Source organism: Phacochoerus africanus, chromosome 8 (assembly GCF_016906955.1).
Source record: "Phacochoerus africanus isolate WHEZ1 chromosome 8, ROS_Pafr_v1, whole genome shotgun sequence".
Lineage (NCBI taxonomy): Eukaryota > Metazoa > Chordata > Mammalia > Artiodactyla > Suidae > Phacochoerus > Phacochoerus africanus.
The window spans coordinates 51,038,150-51,052,365 of record NC_062551.1 but is presented as its reverse complement, the minus strand read 5'-3'; the positions used below and the strand labels follow the sequence as shown (position 1 = coordinate 51,052,365).

Genomic DNA, 14,216 nt, shown 5'->3' with positions numbered 1-14,216 from the left:
GGCTGATACCAAGAGATGTCCCCTTCTGATCTGTGTCTGTGCTGGGCTCAGAGACACTGCTTCCTCTGGGAGGGCACCCATACCCCTCAAGGCTGAGTTAGGGGTCCCCACCAGTGGTGTCCCACAGATGACATCTGTGGTATGAGCCATCCTCATCGGGTCATTACATCCTTGACTTTGTCCCGCCAGTTTACAAGCTCCCTAGGCCTGTGCTGGTTTCGTTCACTGTGGACCCCCTGACTTGTTGGGAGATAGTAGGGACTCCATATTTCTTGAATTAACATTATGGTTTGTGCTCTCTGGGGTTAAACTAAAGTGAACAAATGAGTATTAAAAAACATACAGGGGAGTTCTCTTCATGGCTCTGTGGTTAACGAACCTGACTAGCATCCGTGAGGATTCAGGTTTGACCCCTGACCTTGCTCAGTGGGTTAAGGATCTAGCGTCGCTGTGAGCTGTGGTATAGGGTACAGACGTGGCTCGGATCTGGCATTGCTGTGGCTGTGGTGTTGGCTGGTGGCTACAGCTCTGATTTGACCCCTAGCCTGGGAACCTCCATCTGCTGCGGGTATGGCCCTAAAAAGACAAAAAAATAAAAAACAAAGGAGGAGAACTTGGTAACATCTCTCCTTAAAAAAAATAAAAAGACATACCGTTCCTGCTATATAGCACAGGGAACTCTATCCGATCTCATGATAGAACACGATATGGGAAATAATATGAGAAAAGGAATGTATGTATATGTATGACTGGGTCATACAGCAGAAATTGACACAACACTGTAAATCAACACCAATAAAACACACACACACACACACAAAACCATGGGGTTCCCAATTAACACATGGGCAAAAGATCTGATATACAGATGGTAAATAAACACATAAAGAGACTCTCAATCATTAGTCATTAGGGAAATGCAAAGTAAAACCACAATGGGACGCCACTTCAACCTATTAGAATGTTTTGGCCCGGGTTCCCGTTGTGGCTCAGCAGGTTAAGAACCTGGCACAGTGTTCGTGAGGATCCAGATTCGATCCCTGGCCTCGCTCAGTGGGTTAAAGATCTGGTGTTGCCCCAAGCTGCAGTGTAGGCCACAGATGCGGTTCAGATCCAGCGTTACTGTGGTTGTGGTGTCGGCTGGCAGCTGCAGCTCTGATTTGATCCCTAACCTGGCGAGGTTGTAGAACAACTGGAAATCTTCATCACTGCTGGTTGGGATGTAAAATGTTACAGCCACTTTGGAAAAGAGTTTTTCAGCTTCTCTTTCCCCTCTTGGGTATTTACCCAAGAGGAATGAAAGCACGTATCCATACAAAGACTACCCACGAATGTTCATAGCAGCTTTCTGTGTAATAGCCAAAACCCGAAAATAAGCCAGATATCTGTCAGCAGATGAATGGTTAAAAAATTGTGCTGATAGACGTAGAGTTGAATATCTCTGAGCAATAAAAAGGAATGATTTACTGATACATACAATTAACACATGTAAATCTCTCACTACCCTGAGTAGAAGAAGCTGGATAAAACCGTATATACTCTATGATCCCATTCAGATCAAACCCCAGAAAGTGCAAACCAATCTGGAGGCACAGGAAGTAGATTGGCTGTTGGTGGGGGAGGGGGAGGGGCAAGAGGGAGGGATTTCGCTGGAGCTGGAGGACATGCTTTGGTGACGGGTATGGTTCCTATTTTGATTGTGGTGACGGTGTCACTGGTATATACATACATTAAAACCTATCAATTTATTGTATGTCAGTTATACTTCAGTAAAGCAATTTTTAAAAAAACGGGTCACCATTTTTCACCTATTAAACTGTTTGAGTTTGTTGTTCTTATGTATTTTTTAATTTTTAAAATAGTGCATTTTATTATAGTTGTACAACCATCATCACAACCCAATTTTACCACATTTCCATCCCAAACCCCTCAGCTCTCCACCACCAACCTGTCCCCTTCCGTTACCATAAGTTTTTCAAAGTCTGTGAGTCAGTTTCTGTTCTGCAAAGAAATTCATTGTATCCTTTTTTTAGATTGCACATATAAGTGAGAGCATGTGATGTTTGTCTCTCACTATCTGACTAACTTTACTTAGCATGATGATTTCTAGGTCCACCTATGTTGCTGCAAATGCCGTTATTTCATTCCTTTTTATGGCTGAGTAATATTCCACTGTGTGTATGTACCATATCTTCTTTATCCACTCCTCTGTCGATGGACATTGAGGTTGCTTCCGTGTCGTGTCTATGGTATATAGTGTTACAGTGAACACTGGGGTACATGTACATTTTTGCGTCATGGTTTTCTCTGGATAGATGCCCAGGAGTGGAATTGATGGCTCAAATGGTAATTCCATTTTTAGTTTTTTGAGGAATCTCTGTACTGCTTTCTATAGTAGTTGCATCAATTTTACACTCCCACCAACAGTGTAAGAGGGTTCCCTTTTCTCCACACCCTCTCCAGCATTTATTGTTTGTAGACTTTTTGATGATGGCCATTCTGTCTGGTGTAAGGTGGTACCTCATAGTAGTTTTGATTTGCATTTCTCCGATAATGAGTGATGTTGAACATCTTTGCATGATTTTTTTTTTTTTTTGACATCTGTATGTCTTCTTTGTAGAAATGTTTTGTTTAGGTCTTCTGCCAATTTTTTACTTTTTTTTTTTTTTTTTGGTATTGAGCTGCAGGAGGTGTTTATGTGTTTTGGAGATCAATCCCTTGTCAGTTGCTTCATTTGCAAATATTTTCTCCCATTCTATGGTTTGCCTTTTCATTTTGTTTCGGGTTTCCTTTGCTGTGCAAAAACTTTTAAGTTTAATTAGGTCCCGTTTGTTTCTTTTTGTTTTTATTGTCATTATTCTAGGAGGTGGATCTGAGAAGATATTTCTGTGGTTTATGTCAGAGAGTGTTCGGCCTATGTTTTCCTCTAATAAGTTTTATAGTATACAGTTTTATACTTAGGTCCTTAACCATTTTGAGTTTATTTTTGTGTATGGTGTTGGGGTGTGTTTGAATTTCATTCTTTTCCATGTGGCTGTCCAGTTTTCCCAGGACCACTTATTGAAGGAACTGTCTTTTCTCCATTATATATTCTTGCCTCCTTTGTCATAGATTAGTTGACTGTAGGTGTGAAGGTTTAATTCTGGGCTTTCTATCCTGTTCCACTGATCTACATTTCTGTGTTTGTGCCAGGGCCATACCGTTTTGGTTATATTTTTACATTTTTTTGGCCACTCCTGAGGTATGTGGAAGTTCCCAGGCCGGGAATTAAACCCCGTCACAGCAGTGACCCAAGCTGCTGCAGTGACAGTGCTGGATCCTGAACCCAGTGTGCCACCAGAGAACTCCTTGTTGTTGTTTTTAAAGATGATACCCAGGGTGGTTGAGTGTGACATCATCTCAATTTGACCATGTGTATAAAAAAGCCTTGAAATTCACATTCATTTTGACCCATTTGTTCTACTTCCGGGAATGTTTTCCAACTATACATGTGTACAAAGATAGAGCTACGTATAGATTCATTTCTTTTTTAAACTGAGATCTGGTTGACATAGAATGTTGTATTCATTTTGGGTGTACCACATAATGAATGATATAGGTATATATTGCAAAATGATCACCACCGCAGGTTTAGTTAACATCCATCGCCTCACATAGGTACAAGATTTTTTTCCCTGCAATGCGAATGTTGAAGGTCTATCCTCTTAGCAATGTCCAATATAAAATATCGTATTCTCAACTAGAGTGTAACTTTTAAGCTGCAACCTACAGATGGCTATGGCAATGCTGGAGCTTTAACCCATTACCCTGGGCTGGGGATCGAACCCACGCCTTCACAGGGACCCAAGCTGCTGCAGCTGGGTTCTTAACCCACTGTGCCACAGCAGGAACTCCTAGAGTATAGCTTTCTTTCTTAATACAAAAATAATCAAAGCTAACAAAAACGTCCAGTAGTCCAACCGTCAAGTGTTAAATAAATTATTCTGCGTCTATATAATAGAATACTCTGCGGTTCACATGAAGTTATTGAAGATGCTTAATGACATGGATCAATGTGCAATGTCTGTTTCATGACTCATCTTTAGTCACTCTTGTGAACATCTTTTCGCATACAGAAATGTTCAGCTCTAATTTTATTTTTCGGATTTGCAAAATATTCCTTTGAATAAATTTGCCACAGTGTATTTCATGAATACCCTATTTGGGAAGTTTCCATATTTTTTCTTGCTATAAACAACATTTTTGTGATTAGCCCAGAAGTAAATATTTTCATATATATTTAATGCTTGAATCGTGAGGTCAAAGAGAATGCACATTTTTCCGTCTTTGAGCACTTCTTGCCTAGTTGCTATCCAGAAAGCCTGCCCCGGCATACGCTCACCATTCTTTTGCCAGTACTGGATGCCATCATTGAAAAATTCTAGGTCAGGGAATTCCCGCTGGGGCTCAGTGGTAAGGAACCTGACTAGTATCCGTGAGGACTTGGGTTCATTCCCTGGCCTTCCCCAGTGGTGTAAGGATCTGGCGTTGCCACGAGCTGTGGTGTAGCTTGCAGACTCGGCTCGGATCTGGCATTGCTGTGGCTGTGGTGTAGGCTGGCAGCTGCAGCTCCGATTTGACCCCTAGCCTGGGAACCTCCATGTGCCACAGGTGCGGCCCTAAAAGACCAACAAAAAATTCTGAGGGGGGGGTGCTGGTGGTTTTCAAGCTTATTTTTTCCTTCGTCTTCTCCTCTACTGATCAGGTAATGATATTGGTCACCCCTCTCTGCCCCTTCACCCCTCTTGCCAAGTGGCCTGCAGACTTTGAAACTCAGGGTCAAGGTGATTTGAAAGCAGGCGGCTTCCTTCATCATCTCTAGGCCTTTGGAACTGCAGGTGGAAACAGCTGCCAGGCAGGATCTGAGGCGAAGGGGCCGTCCTTACCTTGTTATCACCTGTTCCGATAAACTCCTGTCTGTGGCCTTTGAGGCTGTCCCATGTCAGCACCTCTGTACCAGGCTGCAGGCGCCTAGCAAAAATTAACCCGGACACCAGGCTTGTGCCAACAGCGCTGTAAGCCCACGCGGGGCCTACGCTGCATGCCAGCCACACTGGTGATACTTTGCATGGCACAGAGGACCTCTGAGAGGAGCGGAGGTGGCTGCCCCACCTGCCCTGGGGGCACAAGGCCACTTGCCTTGTCAGCGAATGTAGCACCATGCTGCTCTTTCTGACTTCAGCAGTGTTAGAGCTGGACAGCTGGGTTGTTGCAGAGCCTGGAGGAATCTGCAGAACTGGTGAGAGCCTAGCCTCGTGGGAGTGGACCCTGCCTCCCCCTTCCCCCGTTCCCAAACCCCCAAGGCCCTGGGCCACCTCTGACTCTTACTGGGGAGGTGCCCCAGGGCCTTGGGGTTCACTCTGGGGTGAACGGGGGTGGGACTCAGGGGAACGAGATCGATGAGCTCCCCTTAGGGAAGAGGGAAAACCAGGGACCCTGCATAGGGACAGGGGCTTCTCAGACACTCTGGCTCTTCTTCTAGGCCTGGACTCTTGATGGGAGGAGGCAGGAGGACAGTTGGACCATTGAGGCATCACGAAAGCACGGCTGGCCCCATGGAGGGTCCCTGCAGAGGTGGTGGCCTTTGGAAATGGCTCGGTCTCGCAGGTAACAGCTACAAGGCCGTAATTCCTGATTTTCTTCCCCAACCTTCTTTGCTGTCCCCCCTCCACCCCCACCCAGTCTTCACATCTCAGGGTGTGGCACCTCCATCCTTTCAGGTGCCCATGCCCCAAACCTCAGAGTCATCTCTGACTTCAATCTTGCACTCACACCCCACACATCTTATCCGTCAGCAAATCCTAGTGGCTTCAGATCCCCAGTCTCACCATTTCTGTTTTCTGGTTGCAACCACTTCGGCCCAAACCACTGATGTCTCTGGCCTGGGTGGCTGTAGTCACTTCCTAACGGGTCCCTTCTGCTTCTGCCTTCCCTGGAGTTGTCATGTACAGCTGCACATGTTGTGCACCACTCAAGTGCGGGCCGCGCTGTTTGTGTTAACGGCGATTTCACATTCACCAGCGGTTCCCTCTGTGGAGCTGCGTGATGTAGCACCTCTCCCCTCGGACTCCAAAGTCAGTTCACTCCGTAGCCAGAAGGATCCCTGCAGAACGTAAGGCACTTTCATGTTAGCCCTTAGCTCAAAAGCCTCCAATGGTTCTCTAGTGCTCTCTGAACAAGAGCCTGAATGAATTGATCCCAACCAGGGCTAATACTGCCCCCTAGTGGGGATTTGGTGAATGTGTGGCAGTGTATGGGTGCTGATACTGCCTGCCCCCTAGTGGGCATTTGACTCAATGCTGGGAGGAAGCTACTGGTGTGGGTGTGGTGGGGAGACAACTCCTCCACCCCCCCGTCGAACTACTTGCAATGCGCTGGGCAGTCCCCCAGGATGAATAACTGTCTTGCCAAAAATGTCCGTAGCAACCTCTGCCCTTATTTTCTACGTTGTTTGCTCACTTAATTCAGCCACACTGGTGTTTCCGATGTGCCCAACAATCTTATTCCTGCCCCAGGGCCTTTGCCATGCTTTCTCCTCTTCAAATTGTTGCACTCGGATGAGTGAGGATCTAAGAGGGGCTGATTCTAGTGTCGAATGCTGCTCAGAGGCCCCCTTCTCCCTCAGCCTTCTTTCTGAGCTCCTGCAGCAAGCAGGCGTCTGCCCAGCTGACCACCACCTCCATCCCTCCCCGGGCCATGGAAGGGGGAAACATCACCTTGTCGGTCCAGGGGCTCCCTCAGAATCTCATCTCCTACAACTGGTTCCGAGGAGCAGCCACTTCCCAGGATACCCGGATCCTCAATTTTAAATTCACCAACCACGCCCTCACGTCAGGACCAGCCCACAGTGGCCGGGAGACAGGCAGTGCTGATTGGTCTCTGACCGTCGCTGACGTGTGAGTGTTGGACAATGGCATCTACACGCTGCAGCTCATCTCTGTGGACGGGACCAGTGGCCATTACGCTATGCTACTTGTCTCTGGTAAGGGCATTCCTCTCTGGTGGCACAACTAGCAGTAGTAAGCATTTATTAAGTGCTTTCTGTGTACCTGGTGCTATTCTGTACCCTCTGGAGATAGGTTGCCACGGGCTTCTCACTACCACTGAATAGGGGATTTGAGGCTCCGGGATGCTTAAGCAACATGGCCAGTGGCACCTACAGAGCTGGGATTTGAACCCAATCTCTGCTGAACCCTGAAGCCCATGTTTTTGAGTACTACATCAGAGTGCTTATTACACATAAGTAGTATAATATTACTCCCTCCCTTTTATTAGAGTAACAACTCTCAACAGGTTCTTTTCTGAGCAATTGTTTTGCCTCATTCCCTGTACCAATACTTAAAGGATTTATATACAATATATAAAGAGTGCCCACGAATCAACAAAAGGGAAAATGCTTCAATAAGAAAAAGCAAGTGAAAGATTTGGATACTTGGTTGGCAGAGGAAGAACTATAAATGGTCAATAATGATATGAAAAGATGCTCAATTTCACTAATAATAAAGGAAATAAAACTAAAACAAGATATAATTCCTCACTCACAAGGTTTATGGAGGTATAATTGACACATAGAATTTGTTTTTAGGGTATACAGTGTGGTGATATAATGTACAGACATTGTGAAACGATAATTACAAGCAAGTTGATACATCCATCACCTCACATAGATACCTGCACATGCGTGGGGGGTGGATGGGGGGGGTGAGAAATTTAAGATCTATTCTCTTAGCAAATTTCAAGTATATAATACAGTATCATTAACTATAGTCACTATCTTGTACATTAGATCCCCAGACCATTTTCATCTTAAATCGTGATGTTTGTACCTTTTGACCAGGATTCTAGCGTTTTCCCCACCCCTCCAGTCTTTGACAACCACAGTGTTACACTCTAGTTCTATGAGTTTGTCTATTTTATTTCTTTATTATGATTTTTAAAATTTTTTTGGCATGCCTGTGGCTTGCGGAAGTTCCAGGGCCAGGGATAGAACCTGCTCCCCAACAGCAACCCAAGCCACAGCCGTGAAAATGCTGCGTCTTTAACATGCTGAGTCACCAGAGAACTCCAAGTCTGTCTATTTTAGATTTCACATAGAAGTGAGATAATACAGTATTTGTCTTTCTGTGTCTGGCTTATTCCACTTAACGTAATGTTCCCCAAGTTCATTCGTGTTGCCGCAAATGTCAGAATTTCCTTTTTATAGCTGGCTAATATTCCATTGTGTGTGTGTGTGTGTGTGTGTGTGTGTGTGTGTATAACCACGCTTAAGGACTTTATGACTTTCCAGTGATGCAATGCTTTTATCTAATCCCCCATCCATTTTTAAACTTGGTCCATTGAACTGATAAAGTCCTTTATAGCATATCTTACCCCATCAGGTACAGGAGTACAGGACTCGGCGTAGTCAGGTCTTGCATTTCGTGTCCTATCTCTTTGGCCTCCTTAAATCTGGAACTTTCCCACAGCCTCTCTTTATCTTCAATGACATTGACATTTTTAAAGAGCATAGCTCTCCCTTTACAAAGCAGAACCTTTCTCATTGTGCATGTGTCTGATGTTTCCTCATGACTAGAGTGCAGTGGGGCACTCCGAATACAGCACGCGTGATGTCGTGTCCTTCTCAGCGCCTGTCCATCTGTCCATCATTGCCGATGTAATTGTTGATCTCCCGGTCAAGGTTTTGCCCACTTACTTCCCTGGATAGGGACTCTTTTCTTTTTGATTCCTTGTCACAAACAAGCAAGTGGGAAGACATTTTAAGACTATGTCTTATCCCTCATCAAAACTCCCTCCGTGATTTATCATCCCTTGATGATTCCTGCTTTGAAGGTCTTTGCCATGAGGGTTGCAAACGATGATATTCTAAGTCCAGCACTCTCGTGACCTTCACCAGTCAGCACTTGGAATTCTTCTGAAAGAGCCCTCTCCCCCTCTTTCCTCTCTGTTCTCTCTGTCTCTCTCTCCGTATCTATCATCTACCTCCCTCCCTCCTACTTACCTGTGAACCTAGCTATCATGTATCGTCTATACCTATCTGTCCACCTGTCTTAGCTGTTATCTATTTAGCATCTTATTCATCATATCTATCTACCTATCTGCCATCCGTATGGACTCACGAATTTCTGTTTTTTAATGGTTTATAACTCATCACTGTACTTAATATTTTGGTACTTAAATTACTGGAGCTTTGCCCAGTGGAAGCCCCTTGAATCTTTCTTGTGTGGTGCCCTTCCCCCTCCCCCTTTGTTAAGAACGTCCTTCCTTTCTGGCATAAGGTATTTCAGGCTCGTGTTTTCCATGTCCTGCTTCAGTCCCGGATCCGCCACTTTTTTGAGACACCCTGGTTCCTTTTAGTGGGAAATGGTATTAGAGGCCAAGATCAGGGTGCACTCACTCTCCTGGGATGTTTTTGTTTCCAGGAAATTTCAGTGACCAGAACTAGGACATACAAGCATGTTCACACCTATGCATACACACACATACACACCTACACACTCACAACATACACAAGTGCACCGAGGCATACACAGATACAGAATTATGCCTATTTTCAAACTCATGAGTTTACAACAATACCTCAAGTTCCGGGTTCTTTCTGACCTTCCCTCATCCCACGTCTCTTCTTTCACAGTGAGAATGCTGGCTCCCAACAACATTAAAACATTTCGGTTGCTTAATATAATAATTTTCTCAAAATAATATATCTAAAATATTTTTGTCTTTTTTTTTCTTTTTGGGGGCTCACCTCCTACAGAGGGAGGTTCCCAGGTTAGGGGTAGAATCAGAGCTACACAGCCACAGCAACGCAGGATCTGGGCCACGTCTGCAACCTACACCACAGCTCACGGCAACGCCGGATCCTTAACCCACTGAGCAGGGCCAGGGATCAAACCCGCGTCCTCATGGATCCTAGTCGGGTTTGTTACCACTGAGCCACAATGAAAACTCCCTAAAATATGTTTGAATTGCTTTGCCTATACCACTACAGGGAAAAAAAAATCCTATTAAAAAGAGTTCAGAATTTGTTTGTACCTGCCCTGCTGAAAAATCCAATAGTATGTTTGCAAATTACATGTCCCTCCCCCATCCTCCCTCCCTTTTGGATATCAAATCAACATACTGTTGATATTCATTTGAAATACAACTAAGTTCATTTGCTTTAGTTTGCTCTTCAGTTTTACTTCTCCCTTGTCCCATCTTTACTGATTTAATTTAATTTCTTGAATGTGTAGAATAGTAACCTGATTCCAGAATTACACATAAAGATGTGCTCAGAGATGTGGTCCTTCCTCCAAAATCTCTCCCGCCCTTGTGGGTGACCAACTTCATCATTGTCTCATTTATCCTTCCTATTTTTTTTTTTGTCTTTTTGCCATTTCTTGGGTGCTCCCATGGCATATGGAGGTTCCCAGGCTAGGGGTCTAATCGGAGCTGTAGCCACTGGCCTACGCCAGAGCCACAGCAACTTGGGATCCAAGCCGAGTCTGCGACCTACACCACGGCTCACGGCAACACCGGATCCTTAACCCACTGAGCAAGGCCAGGGATTGAACCCACAACCTCATGGTTCCTAGTCGGATTCGTTAACCACTGCGCCACGACGGGAACCCCCCTATTTTTTTTTTTTTTTGCAAAAATACACAGATCTGTCTCTTTTTCCTTCAACAATAGATCACATACTCTAAATACTCTTTGCACTTTTATTTATTTATTTTTATTTTACAGAATGTCTGGGAAATCACCCTATGTCTGTTCATAGAGCTCTTCCTCATTCTTTTTTAATAGCTGCATAGTACTTCCTTGTCTAAAGGTACTGTAATTTATTCAACCACGTCCTTTGCTTGGGGGTATAGGTAGTTTCCAATATTTTACAATGGCAAACAATGCTGTAACAAATAAGCTTGTGCCCATGTTTTCACCCCATTGGAAGTGTTTCTTCAGACTAACTTCCTAGGAGTGGGATTGCTGGTTTGAAAAATTAATGCAAATAACAAGTGTTGGTGCGGGTGTGTAGAAAAGGGAAGCCTGGTGCATTATTCGTGGGAATGTAAATTGGTGCAGCCACTATGGAAAATAGTATGAAAGTTCCTGAAAAATATTAAAAATAGAACTGTCACAGGATTCAGTAATTCCACTTCTAGGTGTTTATTCAAAGAAAACAAAAACACTAACTCAAAAAGATATGTGCACCCCTATGGCCATTGCAGCATTATTTACAATAGCCAAGATGTAGAAACAACCTAAGTGCCCAGTGGATAAATGAATAAAGAAAATGTGCTATATATGGAGTATTATTCAACCATAAAAAGGAGGAAATCTTTCCATTTGTGACAACATGGGTAGATCTTGAAGGCATTACGCTAAGTGAAATAATTCAAGTAGAGGAAGACAAATACTGTATGATCTCATTTATATGTGGTGTCTAAAAAAAATTTTTTTTTTCTTTTTTAGGGCTGCATCTGCAGCATGTGGAAATTCCCAGGCTAGGGGTCGAATTGGAGCTGCAACTGCCAGCCACAGCCACAGCAACATGGGATCTGAGCCGCATCTGCAGTCTACACCATAGCTCATAGCGAGGCCAGGAATTGATCCCACATCCTCATGGATACTCGTGGGTTCATTCACCACTGAGCCACAATGGGAACGCCTAAAAAAAAATTTTTTTTAACTGAACTGATGAAGAACAGATGGGTGGTTGCCCCAAACCGGGATGAGGGGGACAAAATAGGTGAAGGGGGTCAAAAGGTATGTGTTTTATACAGTTATAAAATACATAAGCCAGGGGGTCGTGACATACAGCATGGCGACAGCAGTGGATAGTGCTGCATTGCATGTTGAAAGCGCCTAAGAAAGTCCATCTTAAACATTCTCGCCACAGTCACACCCACCTCCCACTTCCCCTCTTGGGGTTACCATCCCTGACCCTTGGAAACCACCCATCTGTTCTCCATCTCTGTAATTTTGTCATGTAACCTTGTGAGAGCAGCTTTTTTTTTTTTTTCATTTCCCACTCAGCCACAATGCCCTTGAAATCCAATCTAAGTCGTTACATTTCAGTAGTCTATTCCTTTTGATTACTGAGTAGTTAGTCTACCCTGTGAAGGCACCTTAGTTTATTTAATGATTCACTTATTGAAGAACATTTTGGTGTTCCCAGGTTTTGGCTATTACAAATAAAGCTGCCATGAACATTCGTTTACAGATTTTTATTTATTTATTTATTTATTTATTTTTGCTTTTCAGGGCCGCACCTGCAGCATATGGAAGTTCCTAGGCTAGGAGTCCAATCAGAGCTGTAGCCATTGGCCTTCGCCACAGCCACAGCAACATCAGATCTGAGCGCATCCACGACCTACAGCACAGCTCATGGCAACACGAGATCCTTAACCCACTGAGCGAGGCCAGGGATCAACCCTGCACCCTCATGCTTCCTAGTTGGATTCCTTTCTGCTGCGCCACCACGGGAACTCCTACAGATTTTTATGTGGACATAAGTTTTGATTTTTCTGGGATAAATGTCCAGAAGTGCAATTGCTGGATGTGGCAGGCATCTGTTTAATGATCTAAAGAAACTGCCAAACTGTTTTCCAGAACGGCTGTAACTTTTTACATTTCCAAAGGCAGAGCATGGGAGATCCAGTTTCCTTGGCAACATTTGTTATTGTCACTATTTCTAAAAAATTTTAGTTGCTATGTAGAAATATTTCATTGTGATCTTCATTTGCATTTCCTTAATAGCTAATACTGTTGAACATTCTTTCATGAGCCTGTTTGCCATTCGTATATCCTTCCAATGAAATATCTCTTCATGTCTTTTAGCTCTTTTCTACTTGGGTTGTTTGTTTTTCACTGTTGAGTTATGAGAGGTTTGGGGTTTTTTTTGGTGCATATTTTAGATACAAATCCATTGTCAGGTGTGTGGTTTGTAGATATTTTTTCTCAGTCTGTAGCTTATTTTTTGTGTGTGCTCTTAGTAGCATCTTTTGCGGAGAAACATACTGATGAATTATCAACTTTTCTTTTATGGATTCTGCTTTTGGTGCCATGTCTAAGAATTCTTCAACAATCCCTAGGATCATAAAGATTTTCTGTTTTCTTTTTTTTGTCTTTTGTCTTTTGTCTTTTTAGAGGCGCTCTTGTGGCATATGGAGGTTCCCAGGCTAGGGGTCGAATCGGAGCTGTTAGCCACCAGCCTACGCCACGGCCATAGCAACGACAGATCCAAGCGGAGTCTGTGACCTACACCACAGCTCACGGCAACGCGGGATCCTTAACCCACTGAGCAAGGCCAGGGATCAAACCCACAACCTCATGGTTCCTAGTCGGATTCATTTCTGCTGCACCATGACGAGAACTCCCTGTTTTCTTCTAAAAGTTTTATAGTTTTAACATTTTACCGTTAAATCTGCGACCCATTTTGAATGAATTTTTGGATAAGGTGTGAGGTTTAGGCCAAGATTTCTTTTTTTACTCATAGATGTTTTATTGCTTGAGCACCATTTCTTGTTTTCTTTTTTGTTTTGTTTGTTTGTTTGAGAATTTGTCAATTTTAATTTTGAAGAATGCCGTTTTCTTTAATTTGATGCCCTTATTATTTTTTTTCATTAAAGTATGGTTGATTGGAGTTCCCATTGTGGCTCAGTAGGTTACGAACCCAACTGGTATCCATGAGGATGCGGGTTCCATCCCTGGCCTCGCTCAGTGGGTTAAGGATCTCACATTGCCAAAACTTCAGCATTGATCACAGGTGCGGCTCAGATCTGGTGTGGCTGTGGTGCAGGCCAGTGGCTGCGGCTCTGATTTGACCACTAGCCTGGGAAGTTCCATATGCTGCACATGCGGCCCTAAAAAGCAAAAAAAAAAAAAAAAAATAAAAGCGTAGTTGATTTACAATGTTGTGCCAATTTCTGCTCTACAGGTCTAGTACCATTCCTTGAAAAGAGATCCTTTCTTCAATTTAAAAATAAACCAACAACAACAAAAAACTCCACCCCGGAAAAAAAAAAGAAAGAAAGGAGATCTTTCCTCCATTGAATCACTTTTGTACCTTTGCCAAAAATCAGTGGGACAGATTTGTATGAGTCTATTTCTGAGCTCTTTATTCTGTTTCATTGATTTATGTAATTATTTACCACCAGTACTCCACAGTTTTGATTACTGTAGCTATATAATGCATC

General features: G+C 43.6%; 1 protein-coding gene across 1 annotated transcript in view; it reads left to right on the top strand.

Annotated features, from left to right (window-relative positions):
- The window catches only part of LOC125133219 (carcinoembryonic antigen-related cell adhesion molecule 5-like), a 34,864-nt gene that overhangs the window by 5,341 nt on the left and 15,307 nt on the right, over positions 1 to 14,216 (top strand). Inside the window, 3 exon segments of the mRNA XM_047791345.1 lie at positions 5,522 to 5,646; positions 6,687 to 6,933; positions 8,612 to 8,716. Of these exon segments, the coding sequence (XP_047647301.1) occupies positions 5,522 to 5,646; positions 6,687 to 6,933; positions 8,612 to 8,716 (477 nt within the window).